Raw genomic sequence first — 27,862 nt, 5'->3', positions numbered from 1 at the left:
CCTTTTTTGTGACAATGTCAGATTAGATTGACTTAAGCTACGAGATGTTGATACAAACTTACATTTTTGTTATCAGCGTACCTTTCCGGTTGCAACAACGATCTCGACTGCGCAGCTATTGCCGGCTTAGATTGCGGCTACTGGGCGTATTACGACGGAATGTGGTTCAGTAACTGGGGAAACGCTGAATATTCCGGCATATGCGTGTGCAAGCCGGGATATGCGGTCCAGAATCTGGCATGCACTAAAGGTCATTTTCATGCGATATTCATACAATGTCTTACATAATTATGCAAACGGGATCCCTGACATACGTTGAACTGAGTTTTTCAATCGTTTTGTAGTTGTCTGATTTCACAAAGACGATAATACACGTTTTGAGCAGTGTTTATTTAAATAAGATCATTTGAATGTCTTACAAACGTCTTTATAATTAGTAAAGTTTCGATACGTTATTCTGATACGTGTCAACTGCAGCTTCCAGTGCATAATAGAATATTGATTTTAATGGTACAATATTATATTCGGTAATTCGGTTTAGATGTTGTTAATTTAGCTATCTTAATGAACAAATTCATCCGATCCATTAAATTCATTCCCAGTACGAGCACGTCAAATTTAACTCAACAGAGGCTTTCATATTATTGACAGCGCAATACACATGTACCAATTAAAAAAGTATACATACTTATAGGTAAATGAATTATTCCATAAAATCACATAGGATTTCTTGTCTTCAGTGCTCGGTTCCAACTGCGACAACTTAAAAGCCTGTGGAAACTCAAGTCACTGGAGCTACAGCTATCACTACTTCTCAGGGTGGGGACCATGGTACATCAAACATTACTACAGTCACTATCACAGCGCATTCTTCTGTGATGTCGACAATCAGTGCGAGTGTTCCACTGGGTACGAGAAGAACGCCGATGGAACTGATTGCATACGAGGTGACGTTTAATTCAAATGTTTAAGAAGAGTGCATTGTTGTAAATAGTTTAAGTAATTATAATGCATATTAGTATGTACACTTTGGAAATTGAATAACATGGGTTTACATATTTGAATGTACATACAAACTTCATTTAGGCTACTTTGTTTGGTGTATATTGCTGTTAAACGCCTTCGAGGTGTTAAGGGATGAATATTATCATATTTGTTTCCGCACTCAGTCTACCAGAGCAGTTGCATCAATGACAACGACTGCCATGGCGCCATGTTCAAGTGCGACAGGTCATATGGGTCCTACGGACAATGTGAATGCGCAAACAACTATACCGCTGTCACAAGCATCCCGAACGGCAATTACTATTATTACTACTACAGCTGGTATTTTCGTGAGGAGATTGTGTGCAAACCTTGTGAGTGCTATTCATTTCCATTACTAACTGAAATGTATCTGTGTATAGTTATGGTAAGATGTTTGTTGCATTCGCATCGATGTTGTAGATGGTCCAGTTGTTATACATCTAAGTTGAACATTGATAATATTATATGTTTGTTAGACTTATTATAACTATTATTCAACAAGAAAATGGCACTTATTTGCATTTGTGCCTCAAAAAAGTAGGTCGATGTCATAACTAAAACAGTGATTAAATTGAAACAAATATATGTAAACAATTTAACATACAAAACGTAAATTAAATCGTAAGTTCACGATATGAAAAATAAATCAATAAATAGACATATTATTAGTATTAGAGGCATAATGAATATTTATAATTGTTATAATTTGAATTTGGATTGGATACTGTGGATTATAATTCGATATTATAGTATTAAAGTTAGTAAAAAGTATGAAAATCATGAAATATAAAATATATGCCACAAATATATCTTACAAACATATCATTTATGTTTTGTTTTTCAGACATTGGTCTGTCCTGTTCGCGGTACTCATGCTCTGTTCCTGGAGCCAGTTGTGACGACCAAAACGTGTGTCAATGTTATCGTGGATACGAAAAGAACGGAGCATGTGTAAACTGTAAGTTAAAACAAAGTTCATGTTTTATTTTATATGAACATATAGCTATACACTTGTATGAGCCAGCAATGTAATATGCTTACATATATAAGACATGCATACAATATATGTTAACCTTCTGAGTAGAGGCGATAAAGTGCATGTTTTATGGTTAACATGCATACAATATGTTTATTAAAAAAACTGTTGTGAAACGCTGACCTATAGGAAAACAAAATTAGAATGCGAGTGGTAACTTGTTTTCATGATAATTATAATTAGATATAACTTGTTATTTATATAGTCATCGGATCCGAATGTGAAACGGACACACCATGTCAGCATGTAGCGAACGCCAAGTGTAACGCCTCTTCTCGTGTCTGCTCATGCATCGACGGTTACTATGACAACGGAATGGATGAATGCTCTTCAGGTAAATATATTATTCTTATTGGAAAAACATAACACGATTACACAGATTATATATTTTTATGAATGTTCGCAAATTTAATTACACCGTTTAACTTTTTTTTATAAAAGTTCAGTTTTGCTGGTTCGATTTCGTTTATTGTTATGTACATAATTAAATGTATTACGTTCTGATATATAGAAATAATTGAGTCATTATGATCATAACATGTCAGTAACGATATAATAATATGAAATTGAATTAAGATTAAACAACCGCTGTCTACTCATACTATCATATCAGATGAATTGCATACTCTTAAATAAATAAGTTTCATACTTTGCCAGTCAATGGACGAACGTGTTCAGTCGATATTGACTGTGTTCAAGATGGCATGATATGTGACAGTGGATTCTGCAAATGTGCATCAGACAGACTGTTGGTCAATGGTCGTTGCACAGCAGGTATTTTGTTAGATAACATGCATTGTCATCCCTTGGTGTCTATCCTTTTTATTAATCTGATTGTAGGTATACTACAATTATCTCCCTACTGCTCAAGAGAGGTACATTCCTCATTGTGCAGGTTAAAATCATGGTAAAATTTAACACAAACTGTATTAAATGATCAACTAATTTTGCATCAGGTTTTAGCATATAATATTAAAAAGTCATGATTGTGTTAATGTAACTACGTAAAATCCGCTTCAATGAAGATGTTATTTTAAATAGAAACAGGCACTACCTGCCACAATAATTTCCCTGCCCTGCCTGATATTGTCCGTCGGTCTCCGAGTTACATCCTATCCGAGCGTGAACTGGCTATCAGAGACGATACACTGTCAGAGGGCTGGTACAACATCGGCCATTACATGCTTTCCACGCAGTCCAGCATCCCCGTAGGAGGGTGTGGAACTAGGTGGCCCATGTATATGACATGTGAGTATCAATCGCAGACAACGAAGCCATTGTTTATGACAAGTTAGTAGCATGTTGGTCAGTGTTTATTTTTCGTGTAGAAAACATCGCAGGAACAAAGTAATCGACTTATATACCATGTGAGTTATCAAGTAATCATCGTAATGAAACAGATAGGTGGCATTACATAAAGGTATTTCATGTAAATTGCAATATTGAAACACAATGGACCGTGTGTATTAATAGTAATATTACACCGTTTTACCTTGCTGCCACTATAGCGACATATTTGACGTTGAACTTGTCAAAGCAATTAATGATAATATAACGTACATCTGTTTGTTATCACACTACGTATATATAGTTTGGTTGTAAGAATTAAGTGATACATATTATTTACGTGTACGAGTATAGAACTTAATGATAAAAAATACAACATATGTTTGCTTCAATCTTCCCCAAAAATGCCACATAATAGACTGTTTTATTTTACTCGTCTGAGCTCTTTCCTTCATTACCACGCAATAATTTAATGAGTGTTATTAAAAAAAATAATCGGATCCTTTTTTAATATATTAGCTCTAGAATAATAATTATTATATATCCTTACATTCCTACAAACAAGCCCTTATGTTTGGTAATATTCACAACACAGAAAACTAGTTTTGTCTTTTACGCAGCCCCAGTTACATCTCTTGCTGATGGAAGCGAGGTCACACGAAATGTCCGACTTGTCAGCAGGAGCGGTATACCTGACGATTTTCCGGTCCGCATTCGCAAGTGTGGGGCGGAGCATCAAGTCTATGTACAACAGGCGACCGTTGTTTTCGCGGCTCTTTGTGTTGGTAAGTATAAGATTAAATTTAATAAAACTGGATAAATATTAGCATATATAAATCCATCTATGACATCATTTAGCGTGGCTGTCCTTCGTGTAGATTATTTTATTTGAACACGCGAGAAACATCTTCTTCAAAGTAATTGTATTTAATAATAAACTGCAAGTATTTTAAAGTAACGCAAACAATAAATCATTGGAAGTTACATAAAAAATAAGAAATACCCAACCACAAACAAAAACGCAAGACCTCAAACCAATTGCATTCGGTTTACAGGCTATATGTTGACCACTACATCATTACATTATCTGACATCATATACCATAATTAAAGTTTATCGTTTTATTTATGTGATTTCCATATTTGCAATGTTTAATGACCGGATTAGTAAGTAAAATTACAACTATTTATTTAAGTTACATGTACAATTTGCTGTATTTAAGACACCGGAATTTCTTCAAACACGGGACGCAATTCTACCGGCCGATGGGCAAAGTTGATTCAGGAGCTGGATTTCGTCAGTGGGATACCGGAAATTACGTTTATATGCCAGGTGCTTGATGACGAACACGAGTTCTATCCATGCCGAAACTGCGCCGACGGTTACTACTATATAAATGACGACTATTATTATACCGTTAATTGGTAAGCATTGTAATGTTTGATGTTGAACAAAAGCTCGTAAGATTCACATACAAGTATGATATAGCTTGAGTTAGTCGCTGAATATTGACACATATTAAACATGTTTCACATTTACTTTAAACTTGAAATTTAAAATAAATAACGTTTTCCTTCGTTCCATTAGCCTCTCCGTCATGGAGTTAATTTTCAAAACAAACTGTTGGTTTACAACTTTTTCAACGTTTTGTATTCATGCACGAATATGTAAGAATCAACAATTTTCGGAGGTCATACATGACAAGTATGTGATTGACTATTTCAAAAGCAAGTATATTTCAGGTACGTCAATGAGAAGTTGTGTACGTCCCTCGGCCCTTTCCAGAGGCACGATCTACGGCAGTCACATCTTACTGAACAAATGTTGAGAGACAGGTGCCAACAGGCGACATTAGGGTTCAGTGTAAGAAATAGTTATATGACAAATGCAAATAATGAATTTATTAGAAAGTAGCAATGAACGTGTATTCAGTCGCGTCATTTTCTTTGTTCTTGTCATTTAACCTTTGACGGTATGTTATACATTTGAATATGTCGTCATCAGGTTAATTTCTATGTTATGTAGGCTCCTTAAATAACTATTGAAGATGCTTACATTACATCGGTCGATTTGTTTAGGTACAATGTTCCTATGCATGGTCTATGACGCCATTTGGACATCATTCTACACCTGTCACCAGCAATAAGGAGGTCACAGGTCTCCCAGCGGTAAGACATTCTTTTTTTATCAAAGTGTAAAGCTGAAAATCCTGAGTTTTGAAGAAAGTCTTATATGTTAATTTTAGCATAATATGCAATATTATTGTCATGTATTGTATGATAAAATGGAGACATTCTTAGGTTTATATTTCGTACAATATGCATATATTTCAATAAGCATTTGTTGTTGTCAAATAAGTGCTATGCTGTTTGTTTGTTTTCAGAATTTCCTTAGCATTTCTCTGAATGGATCAAGCCAAATATTTGTATCCCCTACTCCGCTAGGGTGCGATGCTTGGGTTAGTACTGACCCTTATGGGTTAACTTGTGAGATAGAATGGCATCTCAAACGAACCCACAGTGACTCATGCCCTCCGATAACGACAACATCTGACCATACCATGTGCGGGGCCCGTCTTCTTGGCTTAACTCAAACGGGCCTCAATCACTATGGATCTTGGTCACAATTTTATCAGCAATTGCGAGCGGGTGGAAGATGGCACCCCTATGGAGGAAACTTACTTAAAATCCATCATGGACGATTGGTTTCCATTGACACGCACCAGATTGGGGAACGCTACACCGAACAGTATTGTCCGACAACAACGGTGCGGAACAGCATATGGCAAAACTACACTCTTCCCGAACAAAAGGTATAGTTTATATAAATAACATGCCTGAAGTCGATATTTTATAAGATCTTTTATTAAATGACGTGAACAGCACGTTTTTTGTATTATGTACGTGTATGTTTAAGACGGACATTGTTAAACGTTCATGTTTTACTCGTGCTCGTTGTTTAAAAGACAAAGTGCGGAATTAAAATAACTGCTAAATTACCCATTTAGTAATGTGTATTGTGCTTTCTACTAACATGTCGACGTACTACATTAGGGTATGTTATACTAATGAGGCGACCAACAAAAGAATAAACCCAAGACCTTCGAAACGAACTTAACATTATTTCGAGTTTACGTTCTATGTGGTTTTAATTTCAAATTACGCGTTATACTAGGGATGCAAGAGGTTAACCGGTTAACCTACCGAAACGACCAGTTAACCGGTTACATTTTCCGGAAAATGTTAACCTGGAAAAAAATGATTTTTTTTACATGGAATAATTCGTACGTTTTTCGCGTGACATACTGCCAGCTTGCGCTGGCGACTAGTAAGAACCACATGCCGCACCATCGCCGGTAATAAAAACGTGTCAACAATCTAAGTAATAAAGGAATACATCAATACCTTTGTGATAACAAATAGGGGCACGTTTTGATAACTGACACTGTTGGTCTTTTGACTCGCTAAAATTTAACTAGCGAACTGCGGTGAGTGGGAGCTATCACCGAAGACGTAATTGACACGTTTATTGAACTCGCGATAAAAATCAGTTGAGACATTGGCCGGCTTATTTTGATGTTTTGTTGACCAATATCCAACACTGATTGCTCGCGAAAATACCGTGTTTATAGGTAACAATTTTATAAAGAATGTCATTCGTAATTAAAATCCTTCCAGTTGACGTCGTTTTTGTTAATCAAAAAATAATAGCATGATGATAATGTACGTCCAACGATTCGACCATTACCAATGCATTTTTTATTTAAGAAAGCAAATTATTAACTAATTAAACACTTAAACATCAATTAAAAATATTTTAAAAAATAAACCCGTTAAATTTAGTATGTGTGTATTTGCGTAAAATTTGCGCGCTATGGTACGTTAACAAACATACGTAACTATCAGTATTTGAGATCATAATACGTAGTTACTTCGCTATTAAATAAATGTACTGATTATATTAAATATTCAACTTACATTTCGTTCAAAATTAATTTAATTTGCATTTGTGTCCTTGATTTTACGCACATTTTGTCAGTGTATAATGAAAATCAAACGATACAACTTCGGCTACAAACGCTAAAATGCAAACTACAAAATATGCGATTATCGAAGAGATGCGGATTCGTTGAACACACATAACCACTTTACGTCGCATTGAAAGGGGAAAAACATTTCTATATTAAGCCAATTTGTGTTAAAAAATAACCGGTTAGGGCAAAAGGTAAACCGGTTAATGATTATTGTAACCGCTTGTATCCCTACTTTATACTCATATTGTGTACTATTTATATTGATTGTTGAAATACACAAATGATTTTGCATAACTTCAGATTATCATCGGAGAAGACAATTCAACACACGCTGTATGTTCTGTTAGATGGAGCAAAGACGACAAACAACCGATGTTGACAAAGAAGAAAGGAAAACAGTACGCATCGAAGTTTAAGCGCTATATTGACTGCTTGTCTTTAAGTCACATATGAATGTGTTTTGGATAAATGGTGTGCATGTACTGCTACATATATATAAAGGATATTTGTTGGATTTGGTGGAATTATGATTTTAATTCACGAATGATCATAGAATATTTTTTTCTTCCTATGATCACTAGTGCATTAAAATCGATATTCAACCAACTAATTTTATGTTATGCTTACAAATGATTATTTTTGTATTTTTGCAATTCCGAACAATATAATTGCCCATTGGACGCCTCGAAATGTTATTTCATGTATGCTCAAAGGAAGCTAATATGTTTGTTTTTATAAACATTCAATGCAGAGTTTTCGCCCTTGGTAAAATGTGTGATCTCAATGGGTAAACCCAAGATATCTAAAATAGTTCCGGTAAAACATTGAAGATTGTCGATAACCTTCACTGTTATTTTTCACTGTTTGAAACAGTGAAATATCAGTTTTAATTTACTTATATTTCTCTATTAACCACCGGAAAGCATAAAGTAAAGTTGTCTTTTATAATGACATGTATAGTATCAACCTGTACTGATCACGGTCATCTTCAATGTGTTTGTACCTGAACTACTACTCATTCGAGCCGGTTCTTTGCTTAAGGTCTTGGAGCATTCCTATTGACGTTGTAGGCGATTTCCTGTTGTTACGAAGCCTAGCATATCCTGTGGAGGTAACACAACATTGCATATTGTATCAGTCTAATTATAAAACGTTATTATAAATCATATCATATTATAAAATAAATTGAAAGACAATATAATAAAATATAATATAATATAATACAGACTCGAATTGCTTCAAGGCGTTTAATGTTTAATGTGTTTGTTTAAAAAAAGACATTTCAAACACATACAAAATCAGTATTTTTCTCCTAAAAAGGTTCAAATAAAAACAGAACCTTGCGAATCTTCCGATACCGTCTGTGTATGCGCCCTGACCTTCCAAGACGGCAACAAAGTCTACACCGTAGGTATCTGTGACGGCATATCTACAGAAGGGTTCTTATGGGCAGCAGCCGACGAGGAGCGCACTTTGAGATACACCGAATCTGGATCAGTACGTATAATTATTTAAACATTGTCAATACGTTCCTATCGTATTTTGCGAAGACGCAATTTCGCGTGATAACAATAGACAGCTATTATGGCATTTGATAATGACGATCTTGGAGGCCATTTCCGTCATTGTAATGGATTAAATTATTATGTACAAAACATGTCTATTCAAATTCAAAGTCGCCCATGTTTCTGTATCTTATTGAAGTATTTCGAAATTTAGTTCCAATCCAATGCTTCAATGTCAAAGTATTGAAATATAATTTGTGTCTGCATTCACTCTAAATTTCATCAGATCCGCGTTCTCAACGGTATGGTCGAGTCAGTGACCAAGGATTATTCTCTACACACACTGCTGATAGAGATATCGGAATCTGGAAGCATGGAAGACTTTACAATGCTGGACGGCCTATGTGCTTTCGAGGACAACACGTTCAGGGCCAGCACTGGAGGTCTCATGCTCAGCAGTGATGGATTCCTGGAAAGCTGGAGGTAATTTCAAGTTTTATAATTATATGCCTTTTCTTGAGATTTGAAGGCATATATTAGTGGATATCAAAACAACATTTTCACTACCAGCATCGACCGTCGCATGGAAACTATAGACAGATGACGGGACAAATAGAGGTTATACATGTAGTAAGCTTTTAATTGAGAAAAATATCCACTTTTCAGTGTTAAATTTGTATTATGTAAGTGAGAAAAAAACAATTTATGTCATGCACTTAAAACCACATGCTGACTTGCGAAGGCTTCTTTAAGATTGATGGTGTCATTTGTAATTAAGGATATTTGTACATCTTAGTGTTTGTAGTGCCCTGTTAATTACATGCAAAAGACATCCTATGCAGGATATGCACATGAGATTTGAATTTAAGCAACGGACATTCTTGAAAGTTGTGATAACATTTGTAATTGCAAGTTCATATTTTACGACTCTTTATAGATTTGATGGAAGAATTTCTTGCAATATCCCTTAAATTGTACGCACCTATTTTGGCCTAGTGCCCATTAGTGATTAAATCCTTGAGAGGTGGATTTAATTACATATTGAACGGCCAATATTCATACCTTCAATACTTACGCACGCTTTAACAGATGTAAACGTAACATGGCATTACAGTTGCTAGTAGTACATGTTTCGGGTCAACGCTGCAAGCTACATAGCCGGCAGCGACGCTTTCATTGAATTGACAACACGTAATTTTGTCAATTTGATCATTTCCAAGAGTATGTTGAATGAAGACTTATGTATACTATTTGACATTGACATACGAAAAAAGCGAAGATTCAGTTTTTTATTCAAACAGCATCTAAACAATAATAAATGTTTCATATTGAATTTTAGTTGATTCATGCTCCACGTTAGAATTATTATTATTTACTTACTTAATATATAGGTTCCTTCTTAAAATAATGATTACATTAATGTCTTTTCGATCAGCATTCCAACATCTGGACCTAGTTTGCTAACCCCGTCTGTAGCCTACACAAAGTATGCATACACTGAGACCCTATACAGTTGTGGATGCCCGCTCGACTCGGAAGGACTTTATGATGCCAGCAACGCTAATATCGAATATTCAGGTGTCACAAAGTGCTCCAAACAAGACGCCTATAACGTAACACATGACGGCAAACCATGGACTGGAACAATAGTGCCAGACTTTGCTATCGAGAACGTTACTCTAAGTTTCCAATTTGTAAAGACATCTGGTGGCAAAAATATATACAAACGGATGGCATTTTGTCATTTCGATGGCTTTAACGGATACCTCTATGACATTGCATGGTAAGTTGTTAAACATTTTCAGAGTCATCACACTTTCAATAGATTTTCAGGGTGTAAATTATTGTTACCATCATCACGTCGTTTATTTAATGCAAGTGACCAATTAACTATACAGCACAGCAAAACAACATGCAAAACAACATAACATTTATTGAAGTTGGGTTAGCCGTTCACGTGCTGAAGCTCAATCGACATTTATTAAGGAAATTGTATGGTCATCATATTTGATATTTCTTAAACTAAATATCAAAAAAGTATATTACACATTGTGTTAATTGTCGTCTTTTCACAGAAGGCATGTATGCGCTATTTTATATTCGTCTCATTTCGTTAAACCATATTTATTGTGGAAAAAAACACGTTTCCATTAACAAAATGTATGTTCTTCTTAGGTACGCTGGTGAACAATTGCTTCACAAAAAGTCCCGACAATCTTTAACAACCAATGATTTCAATGCCATTGACATGGAAACTATTATGTCTGCCTACAACAAAGGTAGTCATGGAGTTTGTGCTATCAACAAGCTGGTAAGCTATTTCTTTGTTCAACTACTCTAAAGAACTATTACGGCCATTAAAGCCTCTTTACTTTCTCACAACATTAAACCGTGAAGCAAACTGTAACGTTAACAGTTAGTTTCCCACTTTTACTTCAAACCAACCCACTTGGGTGTTTTGGTTTGATTAATTGTTATTAAAAACTAAAGCTTAACATTCCGATTTACATCTAACGCGTATGTGATAGAGTTATTAAAAACGTTTAATGTTCATTCAATCACACATACCTCAAATATGTATAGCTTGGTTATGTTTACAGTGGCGATGCGCAGTGACTGTACTTAGCACTAAGGGAGACGCACTTATGCCAGCATCCTTTAGCGAACCGTTTGAATTTATAACGGTATGGTATTTCAAGTGCTTAACAAACTAGAATCCGTCTAGCGTAAACAACCAAATTGAATACACATCTACATTCCTCTACATACAATTTTATTAAATATTTATGCTATTTCTTTCTCGACTTCTGATAAGAACTGTATTTTTTTATTTAAAACATAATACCCAAACGTAACATACGATTATATATGGGATACTTTATGATTTCTTTGCTCAACTTATAAACTTATGCAACACGGTTATACTTTTAAAGTGTACATTAAAATGATACTTAAACAAATTTCTAACAACAATATAACACACATAACACATCAAATGTATAATTGTCTTCATGACTTCCAGATCACAGACAGATTTATCACAATGCCTCGCGGTGGTGAAGTCGATTTCCACTTTAACATGAATCTGCCTTTGCTGTGCTTCGATGGGCAACCGTGCAATCTCGAGATCAAGGTGTATGACGAAAGCGATGACTACACATGTCAGGACTCAACGCTTGCCGTTAAAGTAGGATGTGTTGATACATACGTAGTATATTTCTATTTGTAATTTAGGTTTGGGATTGTCGTGTGTTAATCAGTATATTGTTTGATATTGACTCGGGTTTAAATGATGGATATTCCGTACAAAATAATGATATGTACCTTTAAACATACGAATCAATTACAATTTCTGAATCCACTAAACATGATGGAAATTCAACTTAAAATATGGTCATATAATTTGCAATTTTATGGCTTAATATTGCGCGTTGATGCCAATTGTATAGAGTATATGGGTGATGTAAAACTTTCACCTCCAATTTATATATAATGAGGTTTAAGAAAGAAGTTTAAAAAAAGATTGCAACAACTACAAGTATGATTTGAAATAGGAGTTAATGTTATTTAAATTTTTAATTTGGTTATTTTTTATAATTAAATAAATAAAACGTGTGACCCAATACAATGAACAAAATAATTGGCTGTGTAAATAGTGTGCTGTAATGAATAATAGTGGTAAATGTGACTCAATCTTGTTGATATGACGAAGTAAAAACACGTTAAGTTATAGGTACATTACCAACTTTAGAATTACATTTACATGTGAATAAACAGAAAAACAGCTTTTGCATATCAAATACAGTTTGAACTAATTAAAACAATGATTAAGAGAGGATTTGAATGCCTTTAAATATGTATTAAGCAAGTATATGCCATTTTTATTTTCTCATTATTATACCAAAACATATAAACGAATGAGGAATGTTACATAAAATATATTAACCGTCATCTAATGGTTACGTAAATGCTGTTTACTTCAATAACATTTATAACGACCAAGTAAAAGCCTAAACCGGCACGTTAACTCATTTTGGGGAAAAATACTGAAATGAATTTATTTGTCATATGAACAAATCTGCACTGAATAGTGCGGATTTCTTAACAGTATACATGTCTTTCACATTAATGATTTGTTTAAATGGACACATACAAATTATTGTGTAAAACTTTCGTGTTTGTACACTTTCTGCTGCAACTCTTTAAATTGAATCTGCTTTCGATAAAAATGTTTATTATTGTTTATGCTCCTATGTCAAATATTATCTCCAGTCTAACAGAACTTGTGGAGATTTTGTAAGTGGCATCAAGTCAATTAGGTATATTGACAACTTCGAAAAAGAGCGTTCCATGAGACTGACGACGAAGAACAACAACAAGTACTCACTCAGAGATGTGTTCTCACTCACATTGGAAATAGAATCGGAGGGCGCTGTGGACTCGTTCTGGAACAACTGCTATCTCACAGAACAAGTGCATGTGAGTATTGTAGTTTATGTTGCAATTCAAAACATAAACAAGAAGCACTGAAAAATATCGTTGAAACCAAGACATTCACTTTCCGTAATTACTCTAAGTTTTCAGACACTTAAAAATAATTTATTTTGTTCTTTTATGAAAATTTGGATACGATAACTATTATAAAATTACAGGTGTCCGAACATTTAGAGACAAAAATTAAGGTGTCCCAAAAATTTAATTATATTGAAATTAAAGCAATAAATCAATGTACAATAATTGTATTGTGATTGACTCTTCTTTTTCTGCTTAAAAAAATAAATAGAACTTCACAGCTTTGCTAAGTCTTGCTTGAAATGCTATTGAACAGAAAAGTAAAAAATATAACATTCTGCTTCCTTTATAGGACGAAACTGTTTCAAATGCTGTTGGGTGAATTGTTTTTTACCGGTATACATGGTTATTTACCTTATTACGCGAATGTAATGGGTAATCGCCCTCAGGCATGCGTCTGCTAGTTTTTATGACCTTAATCCGGTTGTAAAAATCCATTATCGAAGTGTCACAAAATAAGAGAAAACAGAGCCGAAGTCAAATAGCGCTGTAAAATATAATGTCCGAAAATTAAGAGACATTTGTTATGGACGAAAACCCGTATGTCCGCAAATTAAGAGTCACGACAAATAACTGTTTTTGCTAAAAATATGGCTGTCCGAAAACTTAGAGTGTCCGAAAACTAAGAGTGATTACGGTATACCGGATAGACTTTGTTTTCCAGTAGACTTCACAATCTATCTTAGAGAAAAATTAACGTATTCTTTCATGTGAGTTTCGTTGTTAATGTTGCAATAAAAAACACAAGCAACAAGCATTGAGAATATTATCAAAATATAGACATTTAATTATATAGGATACAGTTTATTTTCCAATAAACTACCAACTCCATATATCTATCCGAAATAAATTGAACCTGCTTATCGATGTCTTTCTGTCTTAATGTAAATTGTAACCATGCATAGCAACAAACGAACACACGTACAAAAATGTAAATATAGGATCTGGCACGAGTTGTCAGATCATACCATATTTTATTAAACGAGTTCAGAAATTTTGTTAGTAAGCGAGCCTTTGGACGAGTTTAATAAAATAACGAGTTTAATAAAACAACGAGTGTCAGATCTTTTTTATCACATGCTTTTAAATGAGCAAATTAAATATATATTGACGCAAACATAATGATAAATCCCGAATGTTTTTTACATTTCGGGACGTCATTTGACGTTGAAACGTCATTTCAGCAAAATATTAAAATGCGATTGGTCAATCGAACGAAAACTAAGCCAATTAAAACGCTTAAAAAGTATATTACACATGTGTAAGATAAAACTATTCGTATTTAAATGGTTAAATAACGTGGGAAACAGGGTATGGCATGTGATAAATAATGTGTAGGCGTAGTATCGCGTCAGTTTTGTTGCTGTCTGAACTAATGTTAATGTCGGATAATAACCTTTTAAAGATTGACTCTCGAATCAATTCTTTCATTCTTGTAATAAATAACAAAAACGAGCATCGAAAACTTAAATAAATCAAACTAACATAATTTATTAAAGAATGTCATTGTATCCCATTCCGTCTTGCGCATTCGATTATATTTTCTGTCTTGATATTGAATGTTTTGCATTGCATGCGTTTGCTTGCTTCGTATTTAGGTCTTTGTGAGAGACATCGATACTTACTGGAAAGGGGTTTACTGTTACACGAATAACGATCCCAGGATAATGACGTTTGACGGACAGTGAGTACACAGTCAACAAAAAACATATGTAACGTTGTATGAATGTTAACCGCAAACAATTATTATGTACGATTTAATGTTGCTCATCTCAACATATTTTAAAAGGTTAAAATAAATAAAATAAATGATATTTAATTGAATTTAAATCTATGCATTATAGAATTTATGTTTCTTATACAGGTATTACAGTATGCAGCTTTCTGGGGAGTTCACGCTCTACAGACACAAGTATTACAAGCTGGAAGTGAGTGAACTGTTAATATGTAAAACATAACTAAATGTATTAACTTGAACGTCCGTCTATCCTTGATTTAGTTTTCACGAAAACAAAGTCTGATAACTATTCTAGGTGTTTTCTTAAAACTTCACATGAATCGTAACTGTTGATTTAATCATGAAAACACAAGCAATTATCTTTTGTTTTATTTTCACTTGGAACTTTTGTTTACGTTTTTAAAGTACTATAGCTTTATAAATATCAAATAGTGTTTATTTAAACTTAAGTTACAGTTTCAACAACTCCGCCTGGGTAACATTTCTCATTTTCGCTGAAAAGCCGCTATTCAAAATTATGATAATATATTTACATTTCAATATTTACGTTACGTAAAAAGCTGCTTCTTGTCGGATTCGATATATAACAGATTTAAAGCACCTAGGCTAAGTTAGGGGATGTTTCAGCCTAATCATCCCCATAGTAACGGGCTTAGGGTGATCTGACCCGTCTGTAGCGAATATTGCGACCGCGTGGTTTGTTGCCAGGTTCAAATATGTGAATATTGCCACGTCTGAAGGACTTGTTGAGACGCGCCGGTCTTGTCCCCAATGCAATACTATTCGTCAGATCAAACGATGACTATTGTTTGAAATATATGCCAGGTTCAGATCCAAACTCAGCCCTGCTGGCCGGGAGGTTGGGCGACGTGCACTTGCGGAGTGACCGTTCGGGCCGGACGTGACGTTTACACGGTGACTCACTGCGAGAACATGCACATTATCGAATGGATAGACCTCTCCGACGATGTTCTAGAAGTGTACATCGAGCCCGGATACATGCATAAGGTCAGCCATCAACACCACTGAATGCAATATATATTTATGCATGGTCTTTTTAGTGTTTTCGGTTATCTATATGCGTTGAATATGCGCATTTGATTTTCTCGAAAAGACAGACAAAGCTTATTCCGACTAGTGCTAATCAATTAATAACTTTATGTAGTTTGTCTTATAACATTCTACATTATATATTCATTTACGCAAAATCAATAGAAACTACTTCCGTTTGGTTTCTATAAACCAGGTACTCATCGAAGAAAACAAAACACATTATAATGTCGTATTCAATATTTAAATTCGAACAACCATTTTCAGTTTTACCTTCCCCATGGTACAATTGTGGATGCCACATACTACATCAGCCCCTGGTGGTCAACGATGAGCGTGTACGTGTACCCGTCACCCAACGAGATGGGTCAAGTGGAGGGACTGTGTGGAACGTTTAACGGCAACTGGAAGGATGACTTCCTACACAGCGACGGTAGCACGACTGAGAGCCCGGACAACGACTGGGGATTTTGGTGGTGGTGGCGCTGGGGCGGCAATCCTGATGTTTTCTCACAGTCTTGGAGGTAAAGTTAGTTGGGTTTTTTGTTCAAATATTTGTAAAAGACTGATCAATTGGAAATGGCGATGGCAACTTTGTGGTTGTAATTCAGATAGTAAAGTTAAGTGACATACGTGTTTGTACATTACGTGTATGTTAATGCCAATAAAAAGTCCTCAATAGGTGCAGTATTTTAGTGAAAGATGACCCCAGTGATGAGAAATTATGGTCCTGGATTACCAATAATTTATTAGGACCCCGCATTATCATCTGATGCTCTTTTCGTCACTCTGTTTGTTCGTCTGTTTTACCTTTATTTAGCCGTACGTACGACACAATATAACGGACTCATTGTAAAACTTTTTACTTGCTTTTTACTTGAAACGTCATACGTAGGACACATACATTTACATCACAGAGGTTACATAGTCCAAAACAATTATTTACTTAAAATAAAATTTCCGAATTATTGGCTTCCGTTTTTTTTTTGTCGAACGTTTTGACATTAATATTCATTACGTTGATTGGTCCATAAGGATATTGTGCAAAAAGCATAACTTTGCAAGCACCATTCGCATAAGAGTTATTGCGCTTTATGTTGTTTATAGTTAGATGTTATATATAAGGTTCTGTCTACAACGTCATAACGTCATAACGCTTGTAAAACTAACATAAACATACAACACTCTAGTCCCCAACAAATTTTTGATGGACTTGTTTATTAAACTAGAGTGTTGGTTTTGTTAGCGTTCCAGATGAAAGGTCCCTTCTAAACCTCGATTACGTCAAAACACTGGAACCGTGGCAAGAAGCAGAGCGAATGTGCGTCTGTCCACTGATTGTTAACAAGAGGGAGAAATGGTGCAATAAGAACGAAGACAAAACATGTGTGGAGTACATATGTACGTGTTTGTATGTTATAGTATATGGTTAAACCGGGTAAGGAATTTCAGTACGTGATCTCATGTTTATTTTTTCCCCTGCTACGTAGAAGAAGATGTATAGTATACTTAAGTTGGCCGAGTCCGTCTGTACATCGACGCAAACTTGTCTTATGTTCTCCTACGCTTTTCAACGCACACCATTCAAAGTTCAGTGCGCAACTTTGAACAATATAAAATTTTGTCTGGAACCAGACAATTGAGACGGGTTTTTTTTTCACTTGTAACCTCGTAAGGTGGTCATCTACATAGTTGCTGAATCCATGCCTTTAGGTCAATGCGTCGCACACCCGGAGGAGATATTATAAATGAACACTTGCATACATAAATAACTGTATATATTTCTCTAGTACTACAAGTTTAAATGGTTTGAAATGGTTCTGGTTGTAATGGGATACATTATGTTATATCGATCGGCAGCGAATTTCTTTTTTGAATGACGCCATTATTTTAATTTCATGAAAGTAAGCTTCATACGCATTTTCCGAAACAATGCAAGGTTTGATGGTTGAGTTCTGAAGAATAATATCTATGTTTACACGTTCAGCAGTAGGAGACTTGACACCGACGTTTTAAAGATGGCGTTACCTTTGAACTGACATTTGCTTCTTAGATAAGAAACGCGGCAAGAGGATACAAAAGATTCTTCGCGATGAACGCTCAGTGGATGAATTCAATTACCGAGAAGAATCGGACATTAAAGAGAGGTTACTGAAACTGAGGACATCGAGGAAAGAGAGCAGTGCGTCCAGAGTGAAGGTATGGGAGCAAAGTTGTATTTTTATCTTACCTAGTACAGAAGACACGTGTTGATTTGCTAAGCTAAGTCACATGCTGATCGTGTATGTCTCCATATTAAGTCAGCAGCTTTTCATTTCAAAACACAAACGTAAAGTAACGTTAAGTAAGTAAACTATATCTAACTTTTAATCTGTTTAATTATGTTGATGCTAGATAAGAAATGTTTCTCGGTTAGATGATTCTCGTGACGGTTTCTTACTGATCCAACTGATGAGGACCAGTTAAGTACATTTATATTGGGCTCGAGCTATTCCAATAAATTAAACAAGCGTAATTTATCGAGTGATACGTAAAGGCAGGATGGAGTTGTCCTATTGACAAAATGCGTAAAGTGAGTTGCAATGTGTATGTTTTATATGTTTGCGACATTAAAAATATGTTTAAATGACGCAATACCATAGTTTATGCCATAAAATGTATTCGGCAGAGAATAATCCCTAAATTCATACACTGCTTACATATGACTATGGGCTGAAAAGTATTGATAATTAGGACTAATATCTTAAAACACCTATGTATCAGTGTAATCATATATAATATGTTATTTAATGTTACGGCAGCTATTACTTATAGAAGCCAAAGCAATAATATATATGCATGAAATAAAATAACGCTATTGATGCGTTACACGTTCTGGCTTGCAAGTAAGCAACGGCCTCGGCGTTATGCTCTGGCCGTCTGGGTAGAATTTGAGTTCAATAAGAACCTTTTGTGCGGATCCCGTTCCTAAGACCTACATTTCAGTTAAATGTGCTTGTGTAATAAGAACATTCATGTTAAAGTGTGCTCGTAAATTAACACTTCGTTAATCTTTAGTAATACAGTTCTCATATTGATGGGATCTGTCTTTCTTTTCGGTCTCTATACCTATACATGGTATCAAACCACGGTTCATATATTGCTTTTACTTGCAATTGAGATCATTTGATGATGGAATGGTTTGTTCCACAGAGAGAGACGAGCAAACCTGACCCTGCGGCGTTTGAGGCGGCATACAACCAGTCGAAGGCGGAATGCGAGGAGTATCTAAAGGAGAACTGTGACTCCGATCTGGCCAATGTCGTGTCCCCTCGCAACAAAAAACAAGCCAGCTCCTGCGCAGAGGACAAAATGGTGAATAGCATATTTAAAGGGCTCTTCATTATTGTGACAACTAATTCAACACGTATTAAAAGGTGTCGACATTAAACCTTTATATTGTCTTGACATTCATGATTTTCAGGATAACCAGTGAAAAAATACAAAATTGGCAAGTAATGTTTAGTTTATGTGAACATATATATATGTTTATTTTAATTTAGCCATTAAACCTAGCTCCATTCAACTGATAGTTTTAATATATAAACTATTTGCAATTTATCAGTATATTTATTTATTGACATATGCTAAGTTAGGACTTTCGTTTAGTGTCTGGTGGGTACACGAATATCTTCACTTTTTGATTGCTGCTTTCATGTTACTGCAAAGTTCTAGCACGAAATATGCGCCTTTATCCGGCCCACTCCAAATGATATTGTACATGTTCAAATAGAATTTAATCGTTTTCCAGTTCGATGTTAACGCCGCTGGTCCTGAGGAAAGCACCTGTCGCAATATGAAAGCATCCGCCATGATGGTCGTGGAGAAAGATGTAGTCTTTCAAGTAAGAGTAAATATATGTTGTCGTCATCAATAATGATCGTTAACAAATTGTTAAACATTTAAGTATGAATTAATTTGTGAGGTCATCATCAATGATGATCTTTGTTAAGACATCATCAATGACAATTGTTGTTGAGTTATCAAAAATGATGATCGTGGTACACAAACGTCAACGTCGTCCAGGTAATTATGCAATTTACAGTCTTCAGCATTATTATCGAGGACAAAGACGTAAACTCCCATTGAAGTATGAAGATGTTAAATGATCATCTCTGATGATCTTTAATAATTTTTATCCTTTACTGGGTCATCGGCCATAAATGACAAGTATGGACCTATAATGATTATAGCGACGCATTTTAAATGAAGTTTTTAGGTTAATGATATATTTTTAAGGAAGCTGTAGATCTTGTTGTTATATATGGTCAATATTGAACTATAAACGAAACGCCATGAATGTAGTGTGGTGTAACCAACAATAATTTACATAAAACCGTTTAGGGTGGCTCTGAACATTTCATGTTCGTCAAATGTTTGGGCGCGATTTACAAACATATGCTTGTATTCACATTAAAATACAAATTTATTTTATAAATATAATGTCTTCAGGAGCGGAACCCTGAGAAGGCAGAGATGTTCACAAAATCGTGCCCTGACGCATGCCACAACAACGGCAATTGTTCAAATGGTATAAATTATACTTATTTGTAAACCGGTGTTACATTTTTAGAGCCTTTATTAGCCCAAAGCGATATATTTGCTATCGTTTGCTTTTTTTATGCTACCCAAACGTGGGAGGCATACACACGACGTGTCCTTTTAAGCTTGTGTATCCAAATAATATGTATCAATGTTGATCTAGACTTAAATCTCTAGTCTGATTGACCTTAATGTGTGAGTGATCGTTTAAGACGCAATTTTTACTGCGACAATAGTTTGCAGAATTATGTTTTTTGTATAATATATATCATACATACCATCCAATTGTTTGCGTTTTCAACACCCCTTTAATTTCTTATCAGATTTTGCTCAAACTCTCAGAGCTAAAAGAACTTTAATGTGTAAACACGCAATTTCGTCAGCAAATTATTTAAAACGTATTGCCCTTTGTTTTTCTTTTACTTTGGTATTGATATTTAGTCTAAATATAATTGTGTTACTCAACTTGTACTATTTGAAGGATTTAATTCAAACGTTCACGGTTAAATGAGGTTAAAGTGTAGATGGTTGGAAAAGAAAGAAAGTTGGGCTGCGACCAGATTCGGCAGAATTATTGCCATTGTTCATAGTTTCAATAACTGAAACTGTGTGCAATCTACTATTCTTAAACTGCTTGCCAGGTTTCGTTAACGCCTTTAAATGTCAATGATACAAATGTTTGAATAAAGGAGGAAAATTTTGTTGCGACCAGTTTGGATATGAGTTATAGCCTTTTGTCTTTTTCCCATAAACAAAACTTTCAAACCTTAAATTCATCCTGAATAAATGATCTTTAATTAAGGATGAAATCTCGTTGTTTAAAATGATAAAATTGATGGCCCTTTGTAATTGTGTAATTTTGTAAACTCTACTCCTTAATTTCTTTGCGGATTACCCTTAAAAGTTTACAGTTTGAGAACCTTCATGTAAAGATTCTCATGTAGGAAGGCATGTTAATGAGAATCATGGCCTTAAGTATTATTTGTTTTGTTCATGATTTTGGGATATTTATCATATTTTCGCGGAAGAATGTCATTTTAATCGGACTTGTTTACTTGTCTGTGTCCAAACATTTGTCGTTGGGGCATCAGTGTCTGTGACACGCTTTTTTTTCAAATTTACCCAACAGCGGCAACCAGTCGCATGGTTAGTATTTTGCTCAATTGTTTTGACTCGCGTTAAAACAATATCAAAACAACATAGTTTGCTAATAATATTCAAGAGACTAAAATATCATTAAAATGCGTGAATGCGGCCATGTGTCATTTCCTTTTGTTTGAAAGTAAAAAAGACATATGTGCCATTTTTCCGTTTTGAAATAAAGCAAAACATTATTTAATTATTTAGAAATGTGTTTCAAAAGTTAAAAAATATCTAGCATAGATTAATAACATTAACCATTCCGACTAAATTAAAAGCAAATAAAAAACAAATATATCACTCAGAGATGGAATAAAAGCAATAAAGACTAAATCTACTTAAACAATTTTAGGTACATGCTTATGTAACGAACACTTTGACCCTGAGTCCAACTGCAAGCTTGATCTTCGGAATGCCCCGGACATCATCGAAGTGACGGGAGGCGGAAACTGTAATCCACGTGACAAAGCGTGTCACTACATCCGTTTTACTACAAAGCACGGTTGCAGTAACACCACAGTGTGCTCCATATCTTTCAAACAGGTACTTGCGGTTAAAATCTCGTATAAATGCGGATGCTTCTGATGGTGATTAATCTAAGTATGATAGCTCTTCTGCTAACCATGAAGATAACGATGAGCACGTTACATTGATAGTGCTGGTGATGGTTTGAAAGCTTGTTATGATGATGCGTCTACTGATACTGCTGCTTTTGATGGTGGTGCTGCTTATAATACGATGATGATGGTAATGCTGATTATAATGTTAATGATTACAAAGATAATGGTGATGATGGTGATTATATTAAAAAAGGATAAAGACGTTGATGATATTTTTGTTGTTGTTGCCATGAGTATGATGATGATGATTATGATGATGATGATGATGATGATAGTGACGAGAGTGACTTTACTTTGAATTATTGTGATGACAAAAATAATGATTATGTTGGAGATGATGATTTTGGTAATGACAACGATGATGATGATGATGATGATGATGATGATGATGATGATGATGATGATGATGATGATGATAATGATGATCATGATGATCATGATGATCATGATGATCATGATGATGATGATGATGATGATGAACATCAATCGCGCTACCCTAGTACAAGACTGACGGTACATCGACCGACTCCATGGTTACAACTGTACCCGCCAACTGCCCTAACAACTTTGACGCCTACTGTCCAACCACAGTGCAGAGCAGGAAAAGGCGAGAAGTCGACGATGGAAACCCGGTCATCGCAGAATCGGTAATAATAATGGGATTGATTGTGTATTCGTTTAAATTTAATTAAATGCCGTTTCGCAAGGCGTCCCCCGTGTCCATGCTAAATCATGCATAAAACGGCAAAAGTTCCGAAGCGACAAAGGACGAAAAATCAATTTCAAATGTTTACATTGTATGTGACATACTTAAAATAAATAAAGTATAATAATTCATATCCTCCCCCCCCCCCAAAAAAAAAAAATAACATAAATAAAGATATTGAAGGCTATAAAGCTACTTACACATTCGGCACAGTTACAATATGTTACATATTACGGCCTGCAGTTTTGGTGAAGATTCGTCACTGAAATGACAAGCTCTTGCAATATAGGTAAGCGTATAGCATCAATAATAAACATTAATTGTATGCTTTCCGGTGGTTTATAGAGATTTATCAATGAATTAAAACTGATAATTTCACTGTTTCAAACTGTGACAATTAACAGTGAAAATTGACCTGTTTTTTTTACGTAATGACGTCATTATCCCAGCGAAATTCTTTAGTTAAACTCTTTAACAATGTATATAAACTGTGAAAAAAAGCATAAACGAAAAAGAAAATGTGTTGGATATCGGTAGAATATCGCTTTTAATTCACTCGTGGTCATAAAAATATAGATAATCCACCAAATCCAACAAATATCCTCTATGAAATAAAATGTATGAGTTTGAATTGAATAACTTTGAATTGTTGGGTTTCAGAAGTTTCCGATAGAAATTGTGTGATATGTGGTATTCGCTTACATCAGAATTTTACCATTAATGTACAAACATGTTTCCCGTCTTTTGTTGAAATGCAATCAAGTGCGACTTAATCATTGGCGACGTTTTATTTAAAGTTCAATGAGTAACTCACAGTACATTCATGTTTATCATTTGTACTGCGTATTTTTAATCCAAAGTCTAAGCATTGACTGTTTTACATGTATACCACATAAACTGCCATGTATTTCATTTCAGTACAACGTGTCGCTCAGCAATAATAACGAAACATTCAGTGAGCCAAATACTGTGACGGTGCTGGACACGACCTGTGTGGAAATAGTCGAAGGAAAAGCCCAGCTGACCGTAAACATTTCTAATTGTTTTTTATCCCCGCCGAAAAAAAATTCGGAGGGGATATAGTTATTGGTCCTGTCCGTCTGTCCGTCCGTCCGTCTGTCCGTCCGTCTGTCCGTCCGTCCGGCTGAAACTTTGTCCGGAGCATTACTCCAAATCTATTCAATGGATTTACTTTAAACTTAGAATATAAACAGATGGCAACTAGGAGAAGTGCAGTGACCAAGAACCATAACTCTATCTACCTTAGTTTTTGAATTATCTCCTCTTTTATATGATTTTAAAGTAAATTTTTGTCCGGAGCATAACTCTAAATCTACTGAAGGGATTTACTTGAAACTTGAAATATAAACAGATGGCAACTAGGAAAAGTGCAGTGACCAAGAACCACAACTCTATCTACCTTAGTTTTTGAATTATCTCCCCTTTTATATAGTTTTAAAGTAATTTTTTGTCCGGAGCATAACTCTAAATCTACTGAAGGGATTTACTTGAAACTTCAAACTTAAACAGATGGCAAGTAGGAGAAGTGCAGTGACTAAGAACCATAACTCTATCTACATTAGTGTTTGAATAATATCCCTTTATTTAATTTCAAAGTAAATTTTTGTCTGGAGCATAATGAATTATCTCCCTTTATTTGTTTTTACAAATATTATTCTACTCTCTAAAACAAATGTTGTCATACAAGCAAACACATTTCGGCCGGGTTTTGGCACTACTGTGACAAGCTCTTGTTTTTCTTGTTAATAAAACAAAGATTGAGGCGCCTTTCGACATAACCAGATTAAAAGAATAACACGCATTTGATATGTTGACATTTTATTATCAGCTATGTTTGCTTAAAAGCAAATATATCTATAAAATAAAATGTCATGCCTTTATAGATAATGTGTCGGTATGTTGATCTAGAGTCGATCACAAATTCTTTTTAAAAAAAATCACTGTCGTCCATCCCTGTTAATCTATATTAACTCTGCTGAGAACACTTCCTCCACTCAATAATAGACATATACTGCGCGCAAATATAGCTACAACAAACAAAAAACAGATTTTACAAAAAATTACTAATATTTTTAACAGTATAACGTCACGAAGCATCATTACCTATAGGAGTTTTAAACTACGTGTCTGACTGATAGATTTCGCATTTCTTTTATTGTGGATTTATTGCATGATTTGAGTTCAGTCCAAAACCAATCAACGTCTTTCGAGTTAAAATAAACCCATTTTTTAATGTATTGCAGCCACAATACTGTCTCGTAGATAACGTTTGCTATGGAAATTACACTGATATAGATGATTGCCATACATGCGACCCAGCAGTAAAGAAGTTTTCTTGGACACTCAAGGTAAAGTCAAAGGTTATGCTTTTATTCACATCGTCCATTTGAACAAAATATTCATAACTTTAAGAACGCACTCACTACTCACATCCACAGGACGAAATCCCGTATTTTTTTATTATTTTTTATATATGCTATAGAAACAAGGGGTGCAACTTCATTTGCCGTAAAACTACACCATCTTTACTGTAAACCATGTAACTCGAACAATTTTTAACGAATCAACTACATACCGGTTGTTTTCGAAAGCTAAGAAAATAATTTATCATGTAAAATTAACATCAGTACCATTGATCCAGCAGTATTTCGATACCAGCCCTCAGAAGTTGACACTCGCGGAAAAAAGTTTGGTCGTACATAAGTGTGTCCAATATAGCTTCAATTTCCGATCGTTTCAAACAGCAGAAACACAAAGATTACATGACTGTTCGACATTTAAAGGGAGGCGGAAAACTACAACGGGCGAGGCATGGTCAGGGGTGATAACCGCAAAAAAGGGTTAGGGTAAGGGTTAGGGTTAGGGGTCGGGTTAGGGTTAGGGTTGGGTTTAGGCTGACCCAAACCCTAACCCGACCCCTAACACTAACCCAAACCCTAACCCTCTAACCCCCCCTTGCGTAATACCATACCATGCCTCGCCCGTTGTAGTTTTCCGCCTCCCTCATTTAAACGGTTATTTCCCGTTCAATAATCGAAAACAATACATTTTATCGTAATTCACACACCATCAAAAGTGTTTTTACTCCGAGTTGTAATTAAACAACCAAGAGTTTTATTTTTAAAAGGAAGTACGGGAATCCTCTGACGTCATTGAATAAAGCATAAATATGCTACGGGTCTTTTTATTGGTTGGGCGGAATTACCCGAGGATCACCGTAAAAAGTTGAGTGAGAAATGGATGAAACCGACCAATCGTATTTTGTGTTACTCTGACGTCATCAAAGGGTTTCCCAGAGTCAAAATATAATTTTCTGTTTAGATTTTTTACTCGCGGATCAAAAGACGCGAAAAATGGTGTTTACCGTACTTTTTCGATAACAATAGATATTGTAACCGATTGAAAAATGTTTAATGTGCATACAGGTGCTGTTTATCTATCGTTTAATGACTTGGTTATAGAGTTTTAGCTCTTTAAAGTGATCGACATGGAAAATCTCCATGTGGACACACATCTGTCCGACCAAACACGATTTTGGAAATGGGTCAATTTCTGAGGGCTGGTATCGAAATACTGTTGGATCAATGGTACTGATGTTAATTTTCCTGATAAATTATTTCATTAGCTTTTGAAAACAACCGGTGTGTAGTTGATTCGTTAAAAAAAATTCGAGTTACATGGTTTACAGTAAAGATGGTGTAGTTTTACGGCAAATGAAGTTGCACTCCTTGTTTCTATTATATCATATACAAAAATAAAAAACACGGGATTCCCTCCTGTGCTCACATATACTTTCCACATATAATATATACGATAGCGCTTTTGTCCACCAAACAGGGAGAACAGTTAAATTTATACCGTTATAAAAAATGTTAATAACTTTATAAAATGCATTATCGATATTGAACTTCGAAAACTCTCATTCATCTTAAACTCACTTTAAGCTTACATTATTCATTTACGAGAGTTATCTTTGCATATAATTTCCATTTAATATTTTCGACTTTAAGTAATGTTTAGCTATTTGTTCTTTTAATGTATTTGTAGACCGGTACGTGTGATATAGGTGGAACATGTTATCAGGCCGGTAACATTTCAACCACAAACTGTGCAATGGAGTGTAACCCGACCGCGGACAAGTATTCATGGACTCAGAGGGTAAGAATTGTTTAATGTGAACGTTTAACACAGTGTGTTTGGTTTGAGAGGCCAACACACATAACGTCACCGTTTATTTTGTTCGCAATTGCTACCCACTTAAAATAAGCATACTGATTGCAGCATGAATATTATATTTTTATTTGTATCATAATGTACAATTTAAACGATGTAAATATGAGTCATGAAATGATAAACATAAAGTGATATTTTTGTTATATACATCAATACATATTAAAGTTCAATTCCATAAATAGTTAAACATGAATGAGTTTTTAATAATAACGTATTTAGTACAAAGCTTAGTAATGGGAGGTAGACTACTATGTTCTTTAAAATTTAAATAACACATGTTCACATTTCCAGATGATGATCCGTAAAAATTAAAC

General features: G+C 34.9%; 1 protein-coding gene across 1 annotated transcript in view; it reads left to right on the top strand.

Moving 5' to 3' along the window:
- LOC127835391 (uncharacterized) overlaps positions 1-27,862 on the top strand; it is a 43,986-nt gene that overhangs the window by 12,587 nt on the left and 3,537 nt on the right. The window contains exons 24-58 of the mRNA XM_052361797.1: positions 77-250; positions 741-947; positions 1,170-1,358; positions 1,871-1,984; positions 2,268-2,396; positions 2,720-2,836; positions 3,104-3,310; positions 3,970-4,134; positions 4,572-4,773; positions 5,092-5,212; positions 5,428-5,517; positions 5,733-6,161; positions 7,683-7,780; positions 8,424-8,493; positions 8,703-8,879; positions 9,174-9,370; positions 10,323-10,670; positions 11,063-11,198; positions 11,488-11,571; positions 11,910-12,074; positions 13,160-13,366; positions 15,058-15,143; positions 15,324-15,387; positions 16,023-16,205; positions 16,515-16,771; positions 17,494-17,648; positions 18,301-18,446; positions 19,440-19,601; positions 20,038-20,130; positions 20,739-20,817; positions 22,321-22,511; positions 23,089-23,235; positions 24,213-24,320; positions 25,559-25,663; positions 27,363-27,473. Of these exons, the coding sequence (XP_052217757.1) occupies positions 77-250; positions 741-947; positions 1,170-1,358; positions 1,871-1,984; positions 2,268-2,396; positions 2,720-2,836; positions 3,104-3,310; positions 3,970-4,134; positions 4,572-4,773; positions 5,092-5,212; positions 5,428-5,517; positions 5,733-6,161; positions 7,683-7,780; positions 8,424-8,493; positions 8,703-8,879; positions 9,174-9,370; positions 10,323-10,670; positions 11,063-11,198; positions 11,488-11,571; positions 11,910-12,074; positions 13,160-13,366; positions 15,058-15,143; positions 15,324-15,387; positions 16,023-16,205; positions 16,515-16,771; positions 17,494-17,648; positions 18,301-18,446; positions 19,440-19,601; positions 20,038-20,130; positions 20,739-20,817; positions 22,321-22,511; positions 23,089-23,235; positions 24,213-24,320; positions 25,559-25,663; positions 27,363-27,473 (5,513 nt within the window). The remainder of the gene's footprint in view (positions 1-76; positions 251-740; positions 948-1,169; positions 1,359-1,870; positions 1,985-2,267; positions 2,397-2,719; positions 2,837-3,103; positions 3,311-3,969; positions 4,135-4,571; positions 4,774-5,091; positions 5,213-5,427; positions 5,518-5,732; positions 6,162-7,682; positions 7,781-8,423; positions 8,494-8,702; positions 8,880-9,173; positions 9,371-10,322; positions 10,671-11,062; positions 11,199-11,487; positions 11,572-11,909; positions 12,075-13,159; positions 13,367-15,057; positions 15,144-15,323; positions 15,388-16,022; positions 16,206-16,514; positions 16,772-17,493; positions 17,649-18,300; positions 18,447-19,439; positions 19,602-20,037; positions 20,131-20,738; positions 20,818-22,320; positions 22,512-23,088; positions 23,236-24,212; positions 24,321-25,558; positions 25,664-27,362; positions 27,474-27,862) is intronic.

This window comes from Dreissena polymorpha, chromosome 6 (genome assembly GCF_020536995.1).
Source record: "Dreissena polymorpha isolate Duluth1 chromosome 6, UMN_Dpol_1.0, whole genome shotgun sequence".
NCBI lineage: Eukaryota > Metazoa > Mollusca > Bivalvia > Myida > Dreissenidae > Dreissena > Dreissena polymorpha.
This window is presented reverse-complemented; position numbering and strand designations above follow the sequence as displayed.